General features: G+C 41.1%; 1 protein-coding gene and 1 pseudogene across 1 annotated transcript; both read right to left on the bottom strand.

Moving 5' to 3' along the window:
- Nucleotides 1-419: 419 nt before the first annotated feature.
- LOC115738967 lies at nt 420-1,835 on the bottom strand (annotated as a pseudogene).
- Nucleotides 1,836-12,456: 10,621 nt separating this feature from the next.
- Nucleotides 12,457-13,589, bottom strand: LOC115738807 (heavy metal-associated isoprenylated plant protein 8-like). The gene is made up of 4 exons (XM_030671536.1): nt 13,496-13,589; nt 13,094-13,263; nt 12,896-12,983; nt 12,457-12,824 (listed from the first exon to the last, which is right to left on the bottom strand). The coding sequence occupies exons 1-4, from the start codon at nt 13,587-13,589 to the stop codon at nt 12,457-12,459; spliced, it is 720 nt and encodes a 239-aa protein (XP_030527396.1).
- Between the last annotated feature and the right edge of the window lie 13,984 nt (nt 13,590-27,573).

Here is a 27,573-nt window from a genome sequence, read left to right on the forward strand (position 1 = left end):
TTTCTTGTATGATTAACGAGCAGAGATTACCTTCCATTTGGTAGATGCTCTTCTTGATATCACGCCCACAACCCTCGCAGCGCATGAAAATCTTGAGCACTACTGTTTTGACAAGAATCGGGAAGTAAAGAGAGCTATAGTTATTTACCATCGTTAACCCTAGAGTGAAATATCGATCTTGCCTGGATTTTAATACATAGAAATCAAATATGCTGGTAAAGATCGAACCTCCTCCTTCTTCTCTTCTTCTTTCTTCGTCTTTGGCAGTTCTGGGCTTCTCTGCTCAGCATTCTTGTTCTATTTCTTCCTCAACCTCTCCAACACCTTCACGATATCCACATTTTCGCCCTTGACAATGACCTCGCGTTTCTCCTTATTCGTGACAATTTCTTCGACACCTAATTTTCATAACGCGAACATTAGTTTTTTGTGGCAAGACCACAGAGACCAGCCTTGGAACTCACATCCCTCTGGATCCTCATATATCCGCTCTCCCCCACCCGGTGCCCCACGAATGCTTCAGCAGCCAATACTTGGTCCCGCCAGAGGTCTTCCCGTACCCGACCGCAGTGACTGCGTGGTCGATGTTGGTCCCGCATGAGCCCCATGAACATGCTACCCGAGTAGAATTGGAACTCGAACCCTCCCCCCTTGATTGTGACTGAGACCGGCTAGTTTCGCTGCGGCCTGCAAGAGCGCCTTCTCGTTGTTGGCCGGCACGTCTTGGTATCCGGTTATCAAGGCTGAGCGGTCGACCGCCTTGGCTGAGTTGCAGGTTCCATCATCCCCCCGGTAAGGGTAGTTCGCCTCCATTGTGAGGCCGCCTTTGCTTATGATGAACTCAAAGGCACTGTCCATGAGCCCGCCCCGCAGCCTTGGTCGACAACGTTAACGTCACAATCTACAAGTTCTTGCACCGAGAGTGACACCACTTCCCCTTCTTGAGCATGGTAATCCCTTCCATAGCCGCTACTGCCGAGAATGCGCAGCAACTTCCTGCACAAGGAGACAGTAAGTTTCCTATGATAGTTGTAAAATGAATGTATCGGTGAATTACAGATAATATTGTTATTCGTTATATATACAATTGTTGCCAGTTTTTTAACAGCTTGAGAACGAAATGGTAATTTTGACATTTTGGCAAGACAAATTTTGGTTTTCCACTCACCACAGTCTCCTTGATCCTTGACAGATGTCACTGCCTTGTGATCCACCAGTCCAAGGCGGCTGGAATGGCGGTGAAGTTCGCATGCTTGAACGGTTTTGCACCCACAGAGGACAGGACCCTGGTTGGCCTGCTCTGGTAGCCGGTGTAGGAAGAGCGGAACTCGTTGGTTGGGTCCATGAACTTGTTCACAGCAAGTTTATAACCACATCCTTACCATCATTAAAGGCTTTGATGCGCTTAACGTTCTCTTCAAATATCTCGCACTGTTTGGCATTTTCGGCCGCGTCCTTGTAGACGCGCCCGTGGATTGCCATCCACTCCTCACGTTGCTTTAACAAGTGTTCCTCTCCAAGAGGGGCGACAAAGCGTTTCCGTGACAGAAACTATTATGACCAAAAGAGCAGCTGATGTGAGGAATGAGAGTTGGTTTTGTTTGGCCATGGTACTGGTTTGGGTATTGTCTGAGACACAATTGGAGTGACTTAGTGAATGTGTCTTTCAATTTGTGCACATCTCCAAATGGGTGTGATGGGCTTTTAAAGACAAGATGTTGCTCAATTTTTGCCACCCTCACTCTCTGTTGATAATGCTTCAGTGGACCTTTTGCTCCTCCTTTGTGCCTTGGTAGCTGTTGTGACTTAGACCCCAAAAAATTAAGCTTGCTATTGCACACTCGTCATGAATAGCAAGCAGCACATGTGCAGGTGAAGTGACTCTGGTTCTCATTGACTGATGGGTGATTAATCAAAATGCTTCCATTAAACATTGTTATGTAGTGCAAAAAATATATGGTTCTAAGAGGGTTGCTGGTTTTGTGGTGGTCCCAACTCATAGCCAAAAGCAACTTGGGCAAATGTATTGGCGTTTTCGACCTTTCATAAGCTATTTATGTTGAGAATGTAGTTGTACTCACCGTCGATAGGATGGCACGAGGGTTTCGCTCTAGGTTAGGCTCGGGCTCATGAATAGTTACTGTTATATGTAATCTCTTTCTTTTATAATTGAGAGTTGTAAATGTGATGTATTAATTATAGAGGAATCCTTAGCTGGATGTAACCCTAGCCTAAGGGTAAACCAAGATAAACCTTGTATCTTGATTTCTTTGTTGGGTCAGAATCCCTTTTTGACTCTATGCCAGTGATTTCACTATTATTAGTGCACAATAATAGAAAATCCTAACATATTAGCGCGTGGTTAGACGTGGTTATGTAGTTGCATCTACGTTTGTCTTTTGATCATGTGTCAGTGGTTGTGATTCACGTTCATTTTGGAAAGAACATGTTTTCTTCAGTGAAACAACTAGCTTAGGTCAACATCTGCCAATAAAATATTATTGATCTTAAGTGTATGATTCATTGGCAATAAATGGTGCCACGTAAATGATCATCAACAACTGAGGGTGGCTGGTGGTGGGCAACAAGAAACTATAGTTCAACACTGAAATTATATTCTATGACCAATATCAACTTTAGACGACCATTGGATGAGTTCCGATTTTGCTGACTTAACCATATCAACGTGTTTTCTGAGTTAGCGAAGAACTTCTAGATTCCTATGTTTCGAATTTAGGATGTCACTCAGTCAAGTTGTTAATGAGCTATTCGAGTTTGACTTGCAGATTACTCAAACTCGGATTGATTCTTTTTGAGTTAAAAGTAGCTCAAATAGTAACTAATCGAGTCTAGCTTGAGCTAAAAAAATAATTGACTTTAATAGTAGATGAGCCAAGTCGAGTGATTCAATCTTTATGTATTTTAATTATAATAAATATGGACAGAGTAAATTTATTACTTGTTTTCAATTATAGTGTATTTCAATGATTCGAGCTTGAGTTTGAATTTACTTCGACCTTTGAGAGAACTACAATCTAATTGAGTCGAGTTCAAGCTTATTGAAAGCTTATTATGTAAGTCGAGTATCAAGTCTCAAGCGTTGGGCTGGCCATTGACTCAACTCGATTACACACATGCACCCCAAATGCAGTAACTTAATAACTTTTTTGGTAATTTTTCATGAAAAATCTAGCGACGTCGTTGAACATTAAAGAAAACTTCAATGGCTATCCATATCCTTACTCCTTTTTATCTTCAGAATACTTGTTTTTATGACGAGGAAACTTTGGTGTGGTGTCCGAGGGGAGTGGAATTTGAAAATCATCCAACGGGTGGTCGATTAAGAGATTTGTGTCGAACATAAGAAGATCACTCTTTCGCTTACCACAAGAAGATCTCTCTTTCCAGCTAAGAAACGAAAGTCATGGGGACCTGAAAACAACAGCGCCTCTTGTAATGGATCGAAGGTCAGTGCTTGCAATAAGTGAGGCAGAGTTTCATGCTTGCATTCTCCTCATTCATGGTGGATTTACCACTCGCCCTCCCTATGGACATAGGTGTCAATATTTCAGATCGAACTAAATCCCGTTGTTTCATTTCTCTGTTAATCTCCCTATAATGGTAGATTGCATGATCTAATTGTGCAACAACACCAGTGTATGTTCTAATTTGGCTACTAGTCAAGATAACATCATCGTCCGTGATATTTTTTTCGGGGCCGAGATCATCCCTTAGTGTTCCTTTGCTATTGTTTGTGAAGAAAAGTATGAAATTTTAACTACCTATAATCTAACTTCATCGTAAACCTCCAAATTGTGGTGCATGTGTGAGAATGTTAGGCGAAACAAATCTCACTTCGGATCTATGTTAGAGCAATTAACAACTTAACATATTATAATTGGTTCATAATGAAATTATCTTGAATGTTTCGGTGTAGGCTGGGCTCGAGCTTGGGCCACTCCTTGAAGATTTTCCTTGACGAGGTATTCAGATTTTCGTTGTGAATTCTCAACAAGTGATGTCAAAGTCAATGGTTGATTGGATTTGTCGGGCCCAACTTATACTGATTGGCAGTCGGTGAATATCTTAAAAAAGGAATATTGGATATGACTCTTGTATTGAGGTGGCAAATATTGCGTTTTTGCCGAGTTTGATTGGGGTGTGGTTTATACTCCCTTGCGATAGGAAAACACATGAGTCTCGCTCTATGCGGAGCGAGCGGGGTTCGGGGGAGCCGCCCCGGCGAGGCTCTCAAGGGGACAACGCCTCCCGAACACTAGAGGGCTTTTACGATTTAAACCCGTAATTTTTCATTAGTAGTTTGGGTTTGGGCTCATGAATAGCTATTGTTATATATACTTTTTTTCATTTGTAACTGAGTGATGTAATCAAAGGTGCGAGATAACGATATAGTAAAATTCTCTGCTACACGTAGCCCTAATTTAAGGATGAACCGGGATAAAATCTCGTGTTTCAATTTTCTCTTTTTCGCTCGTTTTACTTCCTGTGATTGTACACGGATCCTAACATATTTTTATCGGGACCTACAACATGGTTGAAAAGTTAATCATCCTCTTCCTTATTCAGGACGCTTTGCAAAGTCTTCATTGCTAAAGAAGGGTTTTCTGCGATGTGCCATGTAAAATTAACAACACATTCTAGATGCCATGCCTCCACTTGAGTTTTAACACAAGTGAGATATCACGCATAAATTTTAGTAAGTTCCTATTTGGTAAAAGCCCGTGGAATTTACTATACAAATTTATGAGGAAGTGAACTCCAAATGATAATACGTCTCAAAACTTTAGAGAGTATATGTGCATGGAAATTCATTAGCTTGAGAAGTATAAATTTATTTGTTTATCGAATCCATATCATGTCCTAAACCTTCTATTTCAAAAGTCAACGATGATCTACTATGCAATACAATATGGTGGAGTCATGCGTTGCCGCATAACAAAGATCTGTCCTCAAGCCACCTTCGCTTGTTAACCCTAGTAATGAACGCTTCAACTCTCCTATTCAATTCCTCAGCAGGCAATTCCTCCTCCTCCTCCTTACCCTTCTCCAACAATTTCCTTGTCCCTTCTGCTCCCGCGTCTTCAACCTCATGGTCTTCATTAATAAAGTTCTTCTTAGAATCCCTCTCCTTAATATTTTTCTTCTCTGGAATGGGATCGTAGACTTTGAAAACCTTGTTGCCTCGACTGACTTGGTTGACGTACTCGGCATAGAGGTCGTCGGCCGGAGACGAGGGCCATGCCCGGAGCCGCGATTCACCGATGAGGAACACGACGATGGCATTGACCACCAAGAAGAGGCATTTCGGGTGAAGGATGGTCGACTTTAAGGGAGGGAGTGTGACGGATAGAAAATGATTAATGTAAAACCCTAGGGAGGTTGAGGGAAGCAAAAAAAGTTTAGAGCAGAGTAAAATGCACATTGATGCGGTGAGAAGATTGAGAATCAAATGGTTATTGGGTGGGATGAGGCCGTTCTTCTTGTGTTTCTTCATGGGTTTGAGCTTTTTGGCTCCATGAGATTGATCCATTTTCAATGGTAGAGAAGGCAATTTAAAGCACTCCTCAAGGAGAATTTGAAGAGAGAGGGTTAGAGAGAATTCTTTGCCATCTGACTGAACATTGGAGAAGTGAGGAACATGATCTTATATAGTGGAGGTGGGATATTTCGGTGAGATTCTGTATATTCATATTAGTATTATATATACACAATTCTAACACTATGGGAAAAAAAAGCAAAACTTTTACAAAAGGCATGATGGCACAGGTTGAAAATGTGCTTATTTGGGTGCTTTTAGTTTGGCCTCCATTTGCTTATTTGTTTATTTGTTTTGTTTTTCTCTTTTTCTTTTTTTGTTTGCTAGCTTGTCTACGGTGTGTTCTAATGATTTGAAATTGCCTAATTGCAATAGGTTTAAGTTTTTTTGATAATTTTCCCGACTTGAGGACTAGGGAGTCCAAATGCCTTTTTTTTTTCCCCCAGATTCTTCCAAACTCATCCCTAGATCTCAATACGAATAAACTTCTTCTTACTTTATGGATCTTGTCTAAATCACATAAGTAAATCACCTATGCGAACTCTTCTAGTTACATTAAGCAAGGTTAAATCTATCCCAAATTTTGTGCTTTAATTGAGTTAATTGGATAGCCTCAATTATTATCGGACAAATTTTACCCGTTATATGATGTCATAGCTCACAATTGAAAAGAAGAAAAACAAAAAAAAAAGTGAAAAAAGCATATAGCTCGAGCATCTTGCCTTTAGTAGATGGGAATGGAAAGCGAATGGAGAACCTAAAACCAACGGCACTTCTTTATGCTTTTCTCAAGAGGTTTGGTACGCCTTTTCCCTTAATTATTGAAGGGTAGGTATTTGTTAACGTTGAATTTGGGAACACCAGCTTGCCAACAATGCCTAGATCCGAGAATTAATCTGCAAAATCCGGATTATGGTGTTTGGGTTTACAATCTGGATTACTCCTAAGATTAAGTCGGTAATTAGAAGAGAAGAAGTGTACAAAATCTTCAAACGAGGATTCTGAAGAGCCCAAAACCTACTAGAACGTGGCCCTTACCTTATAACATAGACATTTTTCGGAGGACTGTTAAGCCACGGCTGAAAGGTGGTCGCTTTCAGCGACAACTGGCAATACGTGTGGCAAATTTCTGTTACTAATGACGATCGGCGCCCTCGACATCATGTAATGCTCTATAGTAAGTCGGACAATTTACATGGTCAAATCGATTTGAAGGTCATTGGGTGCATGGACTCTCAGTCGGTGGTGGCACCATTGTGGCCGTCCGACCTAAGTTTAACGGGGTCAGGCTTTATAGTTTACCGAAGGATGATTCCGTCGGGCTATTCTCGCCACTCCATGGCTTTTAAGTACTCCCATAGTAGCTTTTCCAATGTACCACACGGGGATTAACTAATCATAAGGGCATAGCTCGTCTAACTATGGTATTCTTTTTGTGAACATGGTTAGTCAAATCTCTGATTTTGGCACTACCTCTCTTTTGAGAAGGTCAGTGAAGTAACTCCTAATTGCATTTTATCAGCTCGAAATCAGAAAAATTACCAAAAATGTCTTGAATCTATCGCAATTGTTCCAATTCAGTCCTAACCCTTTTCTTATGTCAATTCGATCATAAACCTTTTGCATTTATGTCACTTTAGTTCATCCAGCCAACTTTGCCTGGCCAATGCTAGCGTTGATGCCAATCGGTGTTGACAAAATGTTGCAAATGCCGACGTGGCAATTATAATAATAATTTAATATTTTTTTCAATTTTTATTATTTTTTTATTTTTCTTTATTTTTTCTTCACCTTCTTCCTCCAGCTGGTCGTCGGATTGGTGACCGCCCGGAGGCCAGGCCGGCTTGAGGAAGAAGTGAAGAAAAAAATTAGAAAATATTAACATATTATCAAAAATTGGTGCGTGACCATCGGCGGCGCTTCGTCGGCATTAACCGGCGTCCATGTCAATGCCGACTAGCCAAAATTAGTCGGATGGATGAAATTGATACAAATATAAAAGGTTTAGGATTGAATTGACAGAAAAAAGGATTACGACTGAATTGATACAATCAACTTCATTTTAGGTGGGATTCCTTCCTCATGGTTGGTTGAATCTTTTTCAAATCGATTCAAACCATAATTTTTTAGACTTGCACCTGCCAACTCCAATCCTTTCCTTGCTCGGATGACCTTGGCGAGGACGAGTAGCTCAAGCAACGCACGAGGGAGCGTCTTTTTTTATTTTTTTATTTTGGTCTAAAGAGAGAGCTTCATTTACATGCGCAAGAAAACTCGCAAGAATCCAAAGAAATTGAAAATTTTGGGGTCACTTTAATGTGGAAGTGGAGATGGTAGGGTAAAGCGGTCCGCGAAAAGACGTAATCAAAGCATGCGTAGTGGGTAGTTTCTTGCTTGATTAAAATAACATCCTCCTTTCTTTTCTCTTCCCTTTCGTTTTGGATTTCCTCTTTTCAGAACAGCTTTCGCCTTTTTTTTTTTCCATGGACGCCAGTATCGAAAGAAAGTTCCAAGAGAACTTTCTTGAGCAGGTTCTTTTGAACTTGGAAATTTCAACCACGAAATTGTAAGTTGCTTTTGCGAGACGACGGATCTTATTATTATTCGATTCCCAGGTCGAAGATTCTCTGAGAAAAGAGGGAGTGGCCATGGGTGTTGCAGCCTTGCAATTGCAGGTTCATGGAAGGATCCCACAGAGGTTTGACGAAGGAAAAGTAGAACTTCCAAGTTGCCTCTGCAGATTCGCTTTTTGCACTGTTTCGCAACGTTATTTGAGTAGATGCTTCTAGCTTTGGTGCTGCTAATAGGAGCAGGCTGAATAGGATTCTATTAAGTTATCTGGATTTCGGTATTGTAAGAAGGGGCCATGCCAAGCATTTACTTGTTTTTTGAATACCAATGTTTGATATTAACCTGAAAATAAGTACAAAAGATCTCCGCCACTCCCAGGAAGGACCAAAAAAAAAAAAAAAAACCAACAAAACACCCATCTCCTCCGCTCTGCATTGAGCTACCACCATCGCCTTGCCACCTCGCTACCATCATCGAGAGCTTCCATCTGAGCCTTGCAATCGTCCACGTCAACAATTTGAAAATTACAAAAGTTGTCCATGTCGGCGTCGGCCGTCCTACTTACAATCGTCTAGGTGGCCGGCGTCCACGTTAACAATTTCCAATCAAAAGTTGGCCAAAAGAACTATATTGACAAATCGTCAAAGTATTCAGGCCTTGTTACGGAGCAACACTAAAAGTGCACAAACCGAAACACAAATAGAAGAGGACGAAAGAAAAAATTAGAACCACGCGAGACACAAGATCTATGTGGAAAACCCAAGATGGGAAAAATCATGGGGAGAGAGGGGTTTCACTATATTTAACAAGGAGTACTAGAGTACAATCCAAAGATCTATTGATCTAACAAGAAGATAGGAAGAACAACGAAGAAAATAATGTGGAGGCTAGCATTACAATGTGTTATGCAACACATCCCTTTTATAGTCCTCCTTCAGAAAACCCTAAAGCAAATGTGAATGGTCCAAAATGCCCTTGTTCCAATTTGAAAGTCAAAACTCAAGAGTAGTAAATTAGTACAATTGAAAGGTTTAAAATTGAATTAACTGCCTTGCAATAAGTTCTGACTTTTTTTTGCAATTTTTTCCTCAGGAGGGCTGTTGCAAAGAGTTCTAGGCCTTTGAGTCCGGAGACAGAGCGACCTCTCGGGCGGTTGATATTCGGCAACAAAGACGAATCAGCAGCGCTACAGAATCTCAAGCGATTCCAGTGGACTTTGCTGCATAACGAAGAGAGCAATCGCCGACCACTGTTCATGGAGCCGGTGAAGAGTTCGAGTAAGGACGGGAGAGAGAGAGAGAGAGAGAGAGAGAGAGAGAGATGAGATGGTAAAACCAAGGTGACAGAGATGAGATGGTAAAACCAAGGTGACCGAGGTGTTCGTAACCAATATTAGGGCGAAAATAGCGTGAGCTTTTTACAAAAGATAAACACTAAATTGGTCTCATATGCTTCGGCTTCCTTTGAACATATCAAAGAATAATTTTATATTCTGGGGCTTTTATAGATTGCATAAGGAGAAGACGACATTTTTTTAGCCATGATATTTATAGGTGCTTATGCGTCATTTGGGACATTCCTTATTAGCTGTTTGCGCTCACGAGAGCTAGTACGCAGCTTAGTCCACCTGTTTTGTGTATCTGGCGAATTAAATACTTATCAAATAATTAACAAGGCGCCCATGGCAATACTTCTACTTCAAATGGTCAGAAGTTGATTTTTCTACTTCTACTCTAGAATTGATTTCTGATAAGAAAAAGACGTTTGATAACATGATAAAATTTCTCCCTCTGGAACAAAAATTCTTTTAGTAACAGTTGAAATTTCTACTTCTAGAACATTATTAACACAAAAATTTCTACAAAAAATTATTGATCCTAATTATTCGAGAAAAATGAAATGCAAATACCGATAAATTTACGTATAATTTTTAATTTAATTATTTATGTAAATGGGGACTAATTTTATGGGAAAAAAATTATATTATGAGTAAGATGACCGAGCTCATATATTCATGCTAAAAGTACAGGTAGTTCCGGTGCTTCCTTGCTTGTGCCTAGAGGTGTCAAACTGGTGGGTCGTGTTGGGTTGAATATAGTCCGACTTATATTGATCCATTTAACCCATTTTCATACAATACTAATTTAATGACCCATACTTGACCCAACTCATACTCAATCCTACTCGTATTACTTAAATACTTCTATATTTAACCGGATCATGGAATATTCATTCCTTATAATTTATTAAGAAAAATGATATTACTAAAATACTCTCATGCAATTGAAATTATTTTAAATTTTTTAAAAATAATTTTTATTATTAAAAAATATTATTTACTTTTTACAATTAAAATTTTTTTTTACTTTGGCGGCCGGAGACGGCAACCCAGTGGCAAGCAGCTGTGGTTGGTGGTCGCGGCGTGGGTCGACGGTGGTCGCGTTGACGGTGGGCAGGGAGTGACGGCAGGTGGCAGTAGTTGGCGGTGGTAGCGGTGTTCCACTGTTAGCGACTTGTGGGCGGCGATGGAGGAGGCATGGTTGGGAGCGAGAATGAAAAGAGGCTAAAGTGAGAGAGAGTTAGGGCGAAGTGAGAGAGAGATTTCTACTTCTAATAGAGAAGTAACTTTTTTTTGTACTTCCGAAAGTCGGTCGAAAATAACTTCTGAAGCAAAAAAATTACTTCAGAAATAGAAAAATAAAGTTGCGTAACCAAACGAATTCTGCTTTAAAAGTTATGTAACCAAAGGATTTCTGCTCCAAAAGTATTAAATCAGAAATTCTACTTCATAAGTGTTATCACGTTCGACCTTGATTTTATTTCACAAGGATTTTGACTTCTAAACTTTCTCGCTAAAGCTAAAAGCAAAATAATGGATAGACAACAACCTTAAAATGAAAATAATCAAACTCAAACATCAATATGCATGATTCATCATTTATATTAGTGAAAATTCCAAATAAGAATTTGAAGTGCTATTATTTTTTCATATAAAGGCATAAAAAGTGGATTTTATTTCATATAAAGGCTTAAAGTACTATCATTGTTTCAAAAAATCGTCTGACCAAGGGCATTTTGATCATTTATTCTCTCTCTTTTTGCCTCTTTTCTTTCTTTTTCTATTATTTTCCCTTCCTTTTTGCTGATGACCGGCCGGTGAGGGATGGCGGGTGGGCCTCACCAACGACGGGTGAGGGTCGTTGCGCCCTCGCCGACCACAACAAAGGAAAAAGAAAAGAAAATAAGAAAAAAGGAAAATTTCAAAAAAGTAAATGACGATGATGCCCTTGGTCAAGCCTTTCTTTGAAATAATAAGGGCACTTCGGACTCTTATTTAGAATTTTTCCTTTATGTTATGTAACAAAGAAAATTCAAAATTTATATAGAACATGATCTGTCGTTCATGTTAGCCCTATATTACAAGTGAATTGTTGATAGAGCCAAAATGTCATTTCATTTTATTCGTGATTTCATTTTCATTTCATTTTGTCACACCGAACATAACAGTAAAGAAATGAATATGAGTATCCTCGTGATACCCCGACGTGATTAAGAGGAAGATTAATAGAGTTTCGATACAGGTATGCTTCCCTAGCACACAGGCTCTTCTTCTCGAAAATCCGAGAAATTATTTTCTATATGGAGATTCCGGCAACAAACTTGAAAATCCTAAATATCTGTCACACTGTATACTTATCACTAATCCGTTTTCCAATAGATTATTATAAGGAATAGGTTCTTGCAAAATAGGCAAAAGGATATGCCAATGCCTGAAAATGTCGGACTATATTGGCAGAGTTATACTTTTCAAATGTGTAGGTGATCCTCAAATTTGTACTTATGTTACATATTTACTTTCCGTTAAAATTTTGTCAAATGATTTATCAACCAAAACTATATTGTTTTATTTCACTTAAGCTACGTGAGTGCCATTTAAAATCGTTTACTTTTCGACATCTATATAGGTAGATTTTTAAAGATGCTTATTGACAGGAACTTTGACGGAGAGTAAATATGTCACACCGGTAAAAGTTTAGAATTTTCTGTGTCACAAAAATTTGGCATAAATGTGTGGCAATGGCCATAGTTTGAGGTTTTTTCTTTATGCCTTTTGCCCTTATATTAAAGAGCAGAGACCATACAAATCTTTTACTATACTTATTTCTTTATTGATAATTATTTGCATTGAGAATAAGATAACTCTTTTTAGCCTTTATTCTCGCACATAAAGAACGAGTGCATGTCTATAAATCAGTAAATCCCCTAGTAATAAAACTAATTATCACATCGTATCAAAAAGAGGATTCGTGCCAAGATCCTTTCCCATCTTACATGACGGAACAAGAATGGACATTCTCGTCGCTGAAAGCATTCTCGCAGCAGCAGCAGCAGTAGAGGCGGTTCATGTGGCACTGGGGGCACTGAGAAGGACAGTGAACCCTGTAAATCAAATGGACACAATCCTCGCTCGCCTCTCCTTTCTTCTTCTCCTCGCCTTTCTTACCATTCTTCGCTTCCTCCTTCGCTTCGCCTTTCTTCTTCTCCTTACCTTCCATATCCTTCTTCGCTTCCTCCTTGACGATCTCCGCGTGCTTGCCCGTTCGTTTCTTGATGTGCTCCACAAGCCTCGGCGGGTCGACAGCCCCTTTGATAGCCACCGTTCCTCTGGCCATGTCCGGTTTCACAGATAGAACACCTGATACAGCAACATGGGCACGTGTAAGTGTATTATATTAGGAATTTCTTGTATATTTAAAGAGAAAAAACCTTCCATTTGGTAGATAATCTTCTTGATATCACGCACACAGCCCTCGCAGTGCATGAAAATCTTGAGCGCTACTGTTTTGACTGGAATCTGCAATCAAAGAAAGCCATTGTTATTTACTATCACTAATCCTAGATTGGAATATCGACGTTGCCTAGGTTATAATGCATAAAAATCAAATATTGTGGGAAAGATGAAACCTCTTTCTTCTTCTCTTCTTCTTTCTTTATCTTTGGCAGTTCTGGGCTTATGAGCTCAGCATTTTTGTTGTATTTCTTCCTCAACCTCTCCAATACCTTCACAATATCCACGTTTTCGCCCTTGACAATGACCTCGTGTTTCTCCATATTCGTGATAATTTCTTCGACACCTAATTTGCATAACGCGACAATTAGTTTTTCTTTTTCCCGGATGAGAAAAGTAACAAAAGTAGACAATTATATCCATCGGAAATAGTGCTTGATGTTCGGTGAGAACGTAATGAACACAACGACACGGGAAATGACCTGAACTGTCTTCATCTTCTGCAATTGAATGACTGCCCTAGAGAAACTATGTTTCAAACACCAAATGAAAAGGAATGAAGAGAAATGCCAATGTACCATCGAAACCTCTGAGGCAATTACGAACAGTGTCAGCGCATCCCTTACAGTGCATGTTAACCTTTAACTTAACATCTTTTCCTTTGCTCGTCATATTCTGCACCAGCTATTGGAATGAATGGCAAAAATTTACAGCAAAACGAAGTGTGGAATCGGCTTATGAAAGTACATAGACAGAGCTATAAGCTTATTGCCATGTCCTTCTTCTTATTTCATTTATAAGCATCATCGTTGCCATGTCCTTAATTTATTGATACATTTTGTTTCCTGATTAGTTCGATTTTTCGCCCATTATGCTCGTTTCATTCTTGTTATGAATGGATTTCATCTATTCGGAGTTTATATGAGCCCATTCCAAAGAAATTTGGTCTTAATGACCTACCAAAAAAAATGTGAAATTTGTCGACGATGCACATATAAAGCCTTTTTTCTAGTTGAAACGTACAATAGCTTGAGCAAACTGATTTTTGTAGGGAAAATTACCCAAGAAAGTCATAAATCTTTTGCATTTCTGTAAATTTAGTCCATTTAGCCGGTCACTAACGTGGACAAATTTTAACAGCATTTTAATATTTTTTGAATTCATTTAATTATTTTTTCTTTTGTCTTTTTTTTCTTTTCTTCTTTTCTTTCACTTTGTTTCTTTTTTTCCATCTTCTTCCTCCAATTGGTCGCCAAGCCACGGGCCGGGCGAGGCTCGCTCTAGTCGGTAGCCGGTCGCCGGGATGAAGAAGATGGAAAAAAGAAACAAAGTGAAAGAAAAGAAAAAAGAAGAAGAAATAATTCAAAACAATCATTAACAGTTGTCCACTTAGCATTGCTCGGTCAAATGGACTAAATTGACATAAATACAAATATTTTTGTCAAAAAAAAATTGGACTAAATTGGCATAGTTACAACAGGTTTATGACTTTTATGGTAATTTTTATTTTTGGTAGAACCACCATATATTTTTGACATATATAGATATCTAGATAATTGAAAAAGGCAAAGCAAGAATCATGTGTAATTCTGCTGGAAAATAATTGAGTGAAAAACCAAACAGATCAAACATATGTCCGACCAAAAAAAAAAAAACAACCAAACAGATGTAGTTGAACACACCCCGTAAAAAGGGTAAACATTTCAAAAAAGCCGACGAAGTGGAGCGGTTTTGTCGAAATAGTACTTGTCTTAGGAAAAAAAAAAAGCGCCCATGAAATTAACAGCTTCGTGTCAATTCAGCATCCCAACTCGCTGGTTCCAAATTTTTTTAAACCGTAATCGGCCTGTGAGGGGCCGGGCTGGTTCTAGTTATTCCACGGGTCGGTTTTGGGCCCAAACCTACCCGTGGCCATGTCTACCGTAGCGCTTTGGCGGGGTCTCTACCCCCATCATTTAATAAAATATTGAACCCCAACGCCGCATGCGCAGCAACAAAAGAATTTAATACCTTCTCTCTCTCATGGATAATGGTAGGGCCTTTAATTTGTTCGCTGGCCGATTTTTCGCTCTATTCTACTATAACCGCGAAAGGAACCTCCGAATGTTCCGGGAGCACTCGGAGGTTGTTCTCCAGGGGTAGATTGCTTGAGGACTAGGCCGGATAACAGCATTTTTCCAGGCAACTCCAGGAACGGGGCATTTTGAGTATATCTTACAAGATTGGGAGGCCATCGGCGCGACCTTTCAAGTGGAAGGTCACGTCCGGGTTGCCGACATGCCACGGTAATACCAATTTATGGCAGTAAGATCCATCATATGCGAATCCGAGTGTTTCTTGAAAATACTTTGTTTGAATGATTTTTTCTTTGGGAAAAAATCACCAAAAACTCTAAATTATGCTCCCTGTGATACATTTACCCCAAAATTTTTTTGGTTACATAAAAAATCCCAAACTACGTCCGTTGTGACATATTTACTCAAAACTTTTTTGGGTGACACCAAAAATTTCAAATTATGTCCATTGTGACATATTTACCCCAAATTATTTTTTTGTGACACAAAAAATCCCAAAATTTTAGGTGTGTAACAAAGATCCTAAATTTTGAGGTAAATGTGTCACACGGATAAAAGTTTGGCGTTTTCGGCGGCACAAGAAAAATAAAAGTAACCGGCACCGCCTATTCCGGGCTAGTTCCAAATTTTTTTAAACCGCAACCGGCCTATGAGGAGCCGGGCTAGTTTCGGTTATTCCACGAGCCGGTTCGTAGTCGGTTCTCGGCCCAAACCCGCCGGTGGCCATGTCTACCGGAGCGCCCTTGCGGGGGTCTCTACCCCCATTATTTAATAAAGTATTGAACCCCAACACCGCATGCGCAGCAACAAAAGAATTCAATACCTTCTCTCTCTCATGGATAATGGTAGGGCCTTTAGTTTGTTCTTTGGCTGATTTTTCGCTTTATTCGACTATAGCCGTGAAAGGAACCTCCGATTGTTCCGGAAGCACTCGGAGGTTGTTCTCCAGGGGCGGATTGCTTGAGGACTAGGCTAGATAACAACATCTTTCCAGGCAACTCCAAGAACAAGGCATTTTGAGTATATTTTGCAAGATTGGGAGCCCGTCGGCGCGACCTTTCAAGTGGAAGGTCATGTCCGGGTTGCCGGCATGCCACAAGAATGCCGGTTTATGGCGGTAAGATCCATCCTATGCGAATCTGAGTGTTTCTTGAAAATACTTTGTTTGAATGTTTTTTCTTTGGGAAAAAATCACCAAAAACTTTAAACTATGCTCATTGTGACACATTTACCCCAAAAATTTTTTTGTTACACCAAAAATCCCAAACTACGGCCATTGTGACATATTTACTCAAAAAATTTTAGGGTGACACCAAAAACTCCAAATTATGTCCATTGTGACATATTTACCCCAAATTATTTTTTTGCGACACAAAAAACCCCAAAATTTTCGGCGTGTGACAAAGTTATCCTAAATTTTGAGGTAAATGTGTCACACGGGTAAAAGTTTGGAGTTTTCGGCGGCACAAGAAAAAAAAAGTAACAGGCACTGCCTGTTCCGGGCTGGTTCCAAATTTTTTTAAACCGTAATCGGCTCGTAAGGGGCCAGGCTGGTTCTGGTTATTCCACGAGTCGGTTCTGGGCCCAAACCCGCCCGTGACAATGTCTACCGGAGCGCCTTGGCGGGGTCTCTACCCCCATCATTTAATAAAGTATTGAACCCCAACGCCGCATGCGCAGCTACAAAAGAATTTAATACCTTCTCTCTCTCATGGATAATGGTAGGGCCTTTAGTTTGTTCGTTGGCCGATTTTTCGCTCTATTCTACTATAACCGCGAAAGGAACCTCCGAATGTTCCGGGAGCACTCGGAGGTTGTTCTCCGGGGGTAGATTGCTTGAGGATTAGGCCGGATAACAACATCTTTCCATGCAACTCCAGGAACGGGGCATTTTGAGTATATCTTGCAAGATTGGGAGGCCGTTGGCGCGACCTTTCAAGTGGAAGGTCACGTCCGGGTTGCCGGCATACCACGGTAATACCAATTTATGGCAGTAAGACCCATCTTATGCGAATCCGAATGTTTCTTGAAAATACTTTGTTTGAATGTTTTTTCTTTGGAAAAAAATCACCAAAAACTCTAAACTATACTCACTGTGACACATTTACCCCTAACTTTTTTTTGTTACACAAAAAATCCCAAACTACGCCCGCCGTGACATATTTACTCAAAACTTTTTTTGGTGACACCAAAAACTCCAAATTATATCAATTGTGAAATTTTTATCCCAAATTATTTTTTTGCAACACAAAAAATCCCAAAATTTTAGGCGTGTGACAAAGTTATCCTAAATTTTGAGATAAATGTATCACATGGATAAAAGTTTGGCGTTTTCGGCGGCACAAGAAAAAAAAAGTAACTAGCACCGCCTGTTCCGGGCTGGTTCCAAATTTTTTTAAACCGTAACAGGCCTCCGAGGGGCCGAGCCGGTTCCGGTTATTCCACGGGCCGATTTTGGATAGGTTTTGGAACAATTTTTCCATTTTTCATAAAAGCTGGTGGAGCAACTTATGCTTTTGACTTTTAAAGTCACCTATTGTTCTTGGATAGCTTAGTCAAATCGATATAGTTCAATTTTGGAATTGAGCCGACCCATTGACAACCTCTATATAAATATTTTATGTGAAACCCAAATGAAATTTCAACATATTTTTTCTCTCATTTTCATGGCCACCGATAGAGCTTTTACGTTTATCTCCGTTCGATTCTTCACTCTGTTTGACCGTAGTTGACCCAACGTGCTCCGTTTTTTTTCCGGGATAATTCCCATGTGTTTCTCTAAGGGCGCTTTGCCCACGAAATAGAACAGATAACCGCAACCATCTTGGAGAGTCCAGCCACGGAGTATTTCGAACTTTTATCGCTTGATTGTCGAGCCAAGGCAATGGGTATCGATGTCACTTTGGAAGGTTACATCAACGTGGACAAGACACAGCACTTTGGATTCACGACGATAAGATCACATCAACCTGGGTCTGGCACAAGACTTTAGATTCATAATTAGATTCATGACAGTAAGATCACGTCAACATTCATAGCAATAAGTTGATTAATGCGAGTCGTTTCATTTCTTCTTTAGAACTTTCTTTGATTGAGGCGTTTCTTTTGTTCTTTAGCACTTTATTTGATGCATTTCTTTATGTGACGAGATTTTCTTATCTAAAAAGACCACGCTTAGTAAACGTGGCCATTTGGAACCGGGGCTCGGAAGCGGCTAAAAACCGGTCCGTTGATGGGGCCTATTGTTCCATAGTTGTCGGAACCGGCCCGGAACCACCGGTTCCAGCCCGCTTATTTATAATAAAAAAAATTGGGCCGATCCGTTGAGGGCCATGGGGCAAAGAGCCGATGGGCTCTTTGCCCCAACAACTTCTCTATAAATATTGTATGCGGAAGTCAAAGGAAATATCATCATCATATTTCTCTCATTCTCATAGCCACCGACGTAACTTTTACGTTCATCTCCGTCCGATTCTTCACTCTATTTGACCGTAGTAAACCCAGTATCCTCCATTTTTTCCGGGATATTTCCCATGTGTTTCACCAAGGGCGCTTTGCCCACGAAATAAAACAGATAACTCCAACCTTCTTAGAGAGTCCGGCCACGGAGTATTTCAAATTTTTATCGCTTGATTATCGGGCCAAGGCAATGGGTATCAATGTCATATTGCAAGGTCACATCAACCTGGACATGACATAGCACTTTGGATTCACGACCATAAGATCACGTCAACATGGGCCTGGCCAAAGACTTTAGATTCACAATTAGATTCATGACGGTAAGATCATGTCAACCTGGGCATGGCACAAGATTTCTGATTCATGGCGGTAAGTTGATTAATGCGAATCATTTCATTTCTTCTTTAGCATTTTCTTTGATTGAGGCGTTTTGTTTTGTTTTTTAGCACTTTATTTGACGCATTTTTTTATGTGACGAGATTTTCTTATCTAAAAAGACTACGATTAGTAGACATAGCCATTTCGAACCGAGGCCCGAAACCGGCCCGTTGACCGGGCCCACGGTTCTATAATTGTCGGAACCGGCCTGAATCTGCCCGTTCGGACCCGTTTATTTATAATAAAAAAATGGGCCGGTCCGATGAGGGCCGTGGGGCAAAGAGCCGTTGGGCTCTTTGCCCCAACAACCTCTTTATAAATATTTTATGCGGAATCCAAATGAAATCTCAGCATCTTTTTTCTCTCATTCTCTTGGCCACGATAGAAATTTTACGTTCATCTATGTTCGGTTCTTCACTCTGTTTGACCGTAGTGGACCCAGTGTCCTCCGTTTTTTCCGAGATAATTCTCATGTATTTCTCCAAGGGCGCTTTGCCCATGAAATAGAATGCATAACCGCAACCTTCTTGCAAAGTCCGGCCACAGAGTATTTCGAATTTTTATCGCTTAATTGTCGGGCCACGGCAATGGGTATCGATGTCCCTTTGGAAGGTCACATCAACCTAGACATGACACAGCAATTTGGATTCACAACGATAAGATCACGTCAACCTGAGCCTGGAATAGCACTTTAGGTTCATAATTATATTCATGACGGTAAGATCACGTTAATCTACGTATGGCACAGCACTTTAGATTCACGGCAGTAAGTTGATTAATGCAAGTCGTTTCATTTCTTCTTTAGCACTTTCTTTGATTGAGGCGTTTCTTTTTGTTCTTCAAGACTTTATTTGACGCATTTCTTTTTGTGACGAGATTTTCTTATCTAAAAAGATCACGATTAGTAAACGTGGCCATTTGGAACCGGGGCTCGGAAGCGGCCCAAAATCGGCCTGTTGACGGAGACCATTGTTCCATAGTTGTTGGAACCGGTCCGGGACCACCGGTTCCGACCCGTTTATTTACAATAAAAAAAAATTTGAGCCGATCTAGTTAGGGCCGTGGGCTCTTTGCCCCAATAACTTTTTTATAAATATTTTATGCGGAACCCAAATAAAATCTCAGCATCATTTTTCTCGCATTCTCGGGGCCACCAACGTAACTTTTACATTCATCTCCGTCCGATTATTCGCTTTGTTTGACCGTAGTAAACCCAGTATCCTTCGTTTTTTTCGGGATAATTCCCATGTGTTTCTCCAAGGGCGCTTTGCCCATGAAATAAAACAGATAACTCCAACCTTCTTAGAGAGTCCGGCCACGGAGTATTTCGAATTTTATCGCTTGATTATCGGGTCAAGGCAATGGGTATCGATGTTACATTGGAAGGTCACTTCAACCTGGACATGACATAGCACTTTGGATTCACGACGATAAGATCACGTCAACCTGGGCCTGGCACAGCACTTTAGATTCACAATTAGATCCATGACGGTAAGATCACGTCAACCTGGGCATGGCACAAGACTTCAGATTCACGGCGATAAGTTGATTAATGCGAGTCGTTTCATTTCTTCTTTAGCAATTTCTTTGATTGAGACATTTCTTTTAGTTCTTTAGCACTTTATTTTACGCATTTCTTTATGTGACGAGATTTTCTTATCTAAAAAGACCACGATTAGTAGACGTAGCCATTTGGAACCGAGGCCCGGAACCGGCCCGTTGACCGGGCTCACGGTTCCATAACTGTCGGAACCAGCCCGAAACCGCCGATTCCGACCCGTTTATTTATAAAAAAAAAAAATTGGGCCAATCCGATCCCAACAACCTTTTTATAAATATTTTATGCGGAACCCAAATGAAATCTCAGCATCTTTTTTCTCTCATTCTCATGGCCACCGATAGAACTTTTACGTTCATCTCCGTCCGATTCTTCACTCTGTTTGACCGTAGTGGACCCGGTGTCCTCCGTTTTTTCCGAGATAATTCTCATGTGTTTCTCCAAGGGCGCTTTGCCCACGAAATAAAAATGATAACCGCAACCTTCTTGCAGAGTCCGGCCACGGAGTATTTCGAATTTTTATTGCTTGATTGTCGGGCCACGGCAATGGGTATCGATATCACTTTGGAAGGTCACATCAACCTGGACATGACACAAGACTCTGGATTCACAACGATAAGATCACATCAACCTGGGCCTGGCATAGCACTTTAGATTTATAATTATATTCATGAGGGTAAGATCATGTCAACGTACGTATGTCACAAAGACTTCGATTCACGGCGGTAAGTTAATTAATGCAAGTCGTTTCATTTCTCCTTTAGCACTTTCTTTGATTGAGGCGTTTGTTTTTGTTCTTTAGCACTTTATTTGACGTATTTCTTTATGTGACGAGATTTTCTTATCTAAAAAGACCACGATTAGTAAACGTGGCCATTTGGAATCGGGGCTCGGAAGCGGCCCAAAACTGGCCCGTTGACGGGACCCATTGTTCCATAGTTGTCGGAACCGGCCTGGAACCACCGGTTCCGACCCGTTTATTTACAATAAAAAAAATTTGGACCGATCCGGTGAGGGTCGTTAGGCAAAGAGCCGTTGGGCTCTTTGCCTCAAAACCTTCTCTATAAATATTTTATGCGGAACCCAAATGAAATCTCAGCACCATATTTCTCTCATTGTATAGGCCACGACGGAACTTTTACGTTAATCTCCGTCCGATTCTTCGCTCTGTTTGATTGTAGTAGACCCAGTGTCGTCCGTTTTTTCCGGGATAATTCCCATGTGTTTCTCCAAGGGCGCTTTGCCCATGAAATAAAACAGATAACTCCAACCTTCTTAGAGAGTCCGGCCACGGAGTATTTCGAATTTTATCGCTTGATTATCGGGTCAAGGCAATGGGTATCGATGTTACATTGGAAGGTCACTTCAACCTGGACATGACATAGCACTTTGGATTCACGACGATAAGATCACGTCAACCTGGGTCCGGCACAAGACTTTAGATTCACAATTAGATCCATGACGGTAAGATCACGTCAACCTGGGCATGGCACAAGCACTTCGATTCACGGCGATAAGTTGATTAATGCGAGTCGTTTCATTTCTTCTTTAGCAATTTCTTTGATTGAGACATTTCTTTTAGTTCTTTAGCACTTTATTTTACGCATTTCTTTATGTGACGAGATTTTCTTTTCTAAAAAGACCACGATTAGTAAACGTAGCCATTTGAAAATGAGGCCCGGAACAGGCCCGTTGACCGGGCTCACGGTTCCATAATCGTCGGAACCGGCCCGAAACCGCCGATTCCGACCCGTTTATTTATAATAAAAAAAAAATTGTGCCGGTCCGATGAGGGCTGTGGGGCTCTTTGTCCCCAACAACCACTTTATAAATATTTTAAGCGGAACCCAAATGAAATCTTAGCATCTTTTTTCTCTCATTCTCATGGCCACCGATAGAACTTTTACGTTCATCTCTGTCCGATTCTTCACTCTGTTTGACCGTAGTGGACCCAGTGTCCTCCGTTTTTTCCGAGATAATTCTCATGTGTTTCTCCAAGGGCGCTTTGCCCACGAAATAAAAAAGATAACCGCAACCTTCTTGCAGAGTCCGGCCACGGAGTATTTCGTATTTTTATCGCTTGATTGTCGGGCCACGGCAATGGGTATCGATATCACTTTGGAAGGTCACATCAACCTGGACATGACACAGCACTTTGGATTCACAACGATAAGATCACGTCAACCTGGGCCTGGCATAGCACTTTAGATTCATAATTATATTCATGACGATAAGATCATGTCAACCTACGTATGTCACAAAGACTTCGATTCACGGCGGTAAGTTGATTAATGTAAGTCGTTTCATTTCTCCTTTAGCACTTTCTTTGATTGAGGCGTTTTTTCTTGTTCTTTAGCACTTTATTTGACGTATTTCTTTATGTGACGAGATTTTCTTATCTAAAAAGACCACGATTAATAAACGTGGCCATTTGGAACCGGGGCTCGGAAGCGGCCCAAAACCGGCCCGTTAACGGGGCATATTGTTCCATAGTTGTCGGAACCGGCCCGGAACCACCGGTTCCCACCCGTTTATTTACAATAAAAAAAATTTGGACCGATCCAGTGAGGGTCGTGGGGCAAAGAGCCGTTGGGCTTTTTGCCCCAAAACCTTCTCTATAAATATTTTATGCGAAACCCAAATGAAATCTCAGCATCATATTTCTCTCATTCTATGGGCCACGACGTAACTTTTACGTTAATCTCCGTCCGATTCTTCGCTCTGTTTGACCGTAGTAGACCCAATGTCCTCCGTTTTTTCCGGGATAATTCCCATGTGTTTCTCCAAGGGCGCTTTGCCCATGAAATAAAACAGATAACTCCAACCTTCTTAGAGAGTCCGGCCACGGAGTATTTCGAATTTTATCGCTTGATTATCGTGCCAAGGCAATGGGTATCGATGTCACATTGAAGGTCACATCAACCTGGACATGACATAGCACTTTGGATTCACGACGATAAGATCACGTCAACCTGGGCCTGGCACAGCACTTTAGATCCACAATTAGATTCACGACGGTAAGATCACGTCAACCTGGGCATGGCACAGCACTTTAGATTCACGGATGTAAGTTGATTAATGCGAGTCGTTTCATTTCTTCTTTAATACTTTCTTTGATTGAGGCGTTTCTTTTAGTTCTTTAGCACTTTATTTTATGCATTTCTTTATGTGACGAGATTTTCTTATCTAAAAAGACCACGATTAGTAGACGTAGCCATTTGGAAAAGAGGCCCGGAACAGGCCCGTTGACCGGGCTCACGGTTCCATAACTGTCGGAATCGGCCCGAAACCGCCGGTTCCGACCCATTTATTTATAATAAAAAAAAATTGTGCTAGTCCGATGAGGGCCGTGGGGCTCTTTGTCCCCAACAACCACTTTATAAATATTTTATGCGGAACACAAATGAAATCTTAGCATCTTTTTTCTCTCATTCCCATGGCCACCGATAGAACTTTTACGTTCATCTCCGTCCGATTCTTCACTCTGTTTGACCGTAGTGGACCCAGTGTCCTCCGTTTTTTCCGAGATAATTCTCATGTGTTTCTCCAATGGCACTTTCCCACGAAATAGAACAAATAACTGCAACCGTTTTGCAAAGTCCAGCCACGAAGTATTTCGAATTTTTATCGCTTGATTGTCAAGCCACGGCAATGGGTATCGATGTCACTTTGGAAGGTCACATCAACCTGGACATGACACAACACTTTGGATTCACAACGATAAGATCACGTCAACCTAGGCCTGGCATAACACTTTAGATTCATAATTATATTCATGATCGTAAGATCGCGTCAACCTACATATGGCACAGCACTTCAGATTTACGGCGGTAAGTTGATTAATGCGAGTCGTTTCATTTCTTCTTTAGCACTTTCTTTAATTGAGGCGTTTCTTTTTGTTCTTTAGCACTTTATTTGACGCATTTCGTTATGTGACGAGATTTTCTTATCTAAAAAGACCACGATTAGTAAACATGGCCATTTGAAACCGGGGCTCGGAAGTGGCCCAAATCTGGCCTGTTGACGGGGCCCACTCTTCCATAGTTGTCGGAACCAGCTCGGAACCACCGGTTCCGACCTGTTTATTTACAATAAAAAAAAATTTGGACCGATCCAGTGCGGGTCGTGGGGCAAAGAGCCGTTGGGCTCTTTGCCCCAACAACTTCTCTATAAATATTTTATGTGGAACCCAAATGAAATCTCAGCATCATATTTCGGTCATTCTCAAGGCCACGACGTAACTTTTACGTTCATCTCCATCCGATTCTTCGTTCTGTTTGACCGTAGTAGACCCAGTGTCCTCCGTTTTTTCCGGGATAATTCTCATCTGTTTTTCCAAGGGCGCTTTACCCACAAAATAAAACAGATAACTCCAACATTCTTAGAGTGTCCGGTCACGGAGTATTTCGAATTTTTATCGCTTGATTATCGGGCCGTAGCAATAGGTATCGATGTCACATTGGAATGTCACATCAACCTGGACATGACTTAGCCCTTTGGATTCACGACGAGAAGATCACGTCAACCTGGGCCTGGCACAGCATTTTAGATTCACAATTAGATTCATGACGGTAAGATCACGTCGACCTAGGCATGGCACAACACTTCAGATTCACGGCGGTAAGTTGATTAATGCGAGTTGTTTCATTTCTTCTTTAGCACTTTCTTTGATTGAGGCGTTTCTTTTTGTTCTTTAGCACTTTATTTGACGCATTTCATTATGTGACGAGATTTTCTTATCTAAAAAGACAACGATTAGTAGACGTAGCCATTTGAAACCGAGGCCGGGAACCGGCCCGTTGACCAGGCCCACGGTTCCATAATTGTCCGAACCGGCCCGAAACTGCCGGTTCCAACCCGTTTATTTATAAAAATAAAAATTGGGCCGGTTCGATGAGGACGGTGGGGCAAAGAGCCCAACGACTCTTTGCCCACAACAACCTCTCTATAAATATTTTATTCGGAACCCAAATGAAAGCTCAACATCTTTTTTCTCTCATTCTCATGGCCACCGATAGAACTTTTACGTTCATCTCTGTCCGATTCTTCACTCTGTTTGACCGTAGTGGACCCAGTGTCCTCCATTTTTTCCGAGATAATTCTCATATGCTTCTCCAAGGGCGCTTTGCCCACGAAATAGAACAATTAACTGTAACCTTCTTGCAGAGTCCGGCCACGGAGTATTTCGAATTTTTATCGCTTGATTGTCGGGCCACGGCAATGGGTATCGATGTCACATTGGAAGGTCACATCAACCTGGACATGACATAGCACTTTGGATTCACAACGATAAGATCACGTCAACCTGGGCCTGGCATAGCACTTTAGATTCATAATTATATTCATGACGGTAAGATCGCGTCAACCTACGTTTGGCACAACACTTCAGATTCACAGAGGTAAGTTGATTAATGCAAGTTGTTTCATTTCTTCTTTGGCACTTTCTTTGATTGAAGCGTTTCTTTTTGTTCTTTAGCACTTTATTTGACGCATTTCTTTATGTGACGAGATTTTCTTATCTAAAAAGACCACGACTAGTAAACGTGGCCATTTGGAACCGGGGCTCAGAAGCGGCCCAAAATCGGCCCGTTGACGGGGCCCACTGTTCCGTAGTTGTCGGAACCGGCCCCGAGCCACCGGTTCCGACCCGTTTATTTACAATAAAAAAAAATTTGGACCGATCCGGTGAGGGCCGTGGGGCAAAGAGCCCAACGGCTCTTTGCCCCAACAACTTCTTTGTAAATATTTTATGCGAAACCCAAATGAAATCTCAGTATCATTTTTCTCTCATTCTCATGGCCACCGATAGAACTTTTACGTTCTTCTTTGTCCGATACTTCTCTCTGTTTGACCGTAGTAGACCCAGTGTCCTCCATTTTTTCCGAGATAATTCCCATGTGTTTCTGCAAGGGCGCTTTGCCAACGAAATGAAACAGATAACTACAACCTTCTTGGAGAGTCCGGCCACGGAGTATTTCGAATTTTTATCGCTAGATTGTCGTGCCAAGGCAATGGGTATCGATTTCACATTGGAAGGTCACATCAACTTGGACATGACATGACACTTTGGAATCATGACGGTAAGATCACGTCAACCTAGGCATGGCACAAAGACTTCGATTCACGGCGGTAAGTTGATTAAAGCGAGTCGTTTCATTTCTGCTTTAGCCCTTTATATGATTGAGGCGTTTCTTTTTGTTCTTTAGCACTTTATTTGACACATTTCTTTATGTGACGAGATTTTCTTATCTAAAGGGACAACGAATAGTAGACGTGGCCATTTGGAACGGGGGCCAAAAACCGACCCGTTGACCGGGCCCACGGTTCAATAATTGTCGGGACCGGCCCAGAACCGCCGGGTTCGACCCGTTTATTGATAAAAAAAATATTTGGGCCGGTCCGGTGAGGGCCGTGGAGCAAAGACCCGTGGGCTCTTTTCCTCAACAATCTCACTATAAATATTTTATGTGGAGCCCAAAATTTCATCTTTTTTCTCTCATTTTCATGGCCACCGATAGAACTTTTACATTCATCTACGTCTGATTCTTCACTCTGTTTGACCGTAGTATACCCAATGTCCTTCGTTTTTTTCAGGATAATTCTCATGTTTTTCTCCAATGGCGCTTTGCTCGATAAATAGAACGGATAACCGCAACCTTCTTGGAGAGTCCAACCACGGAATATTTCGAATTTTTATCTCTTGATTGTCGGGCCAAGGCATTGGGTATCGATGTTACTTTGGAAGGTCACATTAACGTAGACATGACGGGGCACTTTGAATTCACGACGATAAGATCACTTTAACTAGGGCCTAGCATAGCACTTTAGATTCATAATTAGATTCTCTACCATAAGATCACGTCAACCTAGTTATGGCCCCGCACTTCAGATTCACGGCGGTAAGTTGATTAATGCGGGTCGATTCATTTCTTCTTTAGCACTTTTTTTTATTGAGGCGTTTCTTTTTGTTCTTTATCACTTTATTTGACGCTTTTCTTTAAGTGACGAGATTTTCTTATCTAAAAAGACTGCGATTAGCAAACGGGGCCCTTTGGAACCGGGACCCGGAACCAGCCCCAAATTGGCCCGTTGATCGGGCCCACTGTACCATAATTGTTGGAACCGGCACGGAACCACCGGTTCCAACCCGTTTATTTATAACAAAAAAAATATTTGGGCCGGTCCG

Source organism: Rhodamnia argentea, chromosome 1 (assembly GCF_020921035.1).
Source record: "Rhodamnia argentea isolate NSW1041297 chromosome 1, ASM2092103v1, whole genome shotgun sequence".
Classification (NCBI taxonomy): domain Eukaryota; kingdom Viridiplantae; phylum Streptophyta; class Magnoliopsida; order Myrtales; family Myrtaceae; genus Rhodamnia; species Rhodamnia argentea.

Excerpts from the sequence above, each read along its gene's own strand:
- LOC115738807 (XM_030671536.1), bottom strand. The coding sequence starts at position 13,589 with ATGACGAGCAAAGGAAAAGATGTTAAGTTAAAGGTTAACATGCACTGT. Across the intron at positions 12,984-13,093 it reads AAGAAGAGAAGAAGAAAGAG|ATTCCAGTCAAAACAGTAGC; the intron begins GTTTCATCTTTC and ends CTTTGATTGCAG. Across the intron at positions 12,825-12,895 it reads GATTATCTACCAAATGGAAG|GTGTTCTATCTGTGAAACCG; the intron begins GTTTTTTCTCTT and ends TTGCTGTATCAG.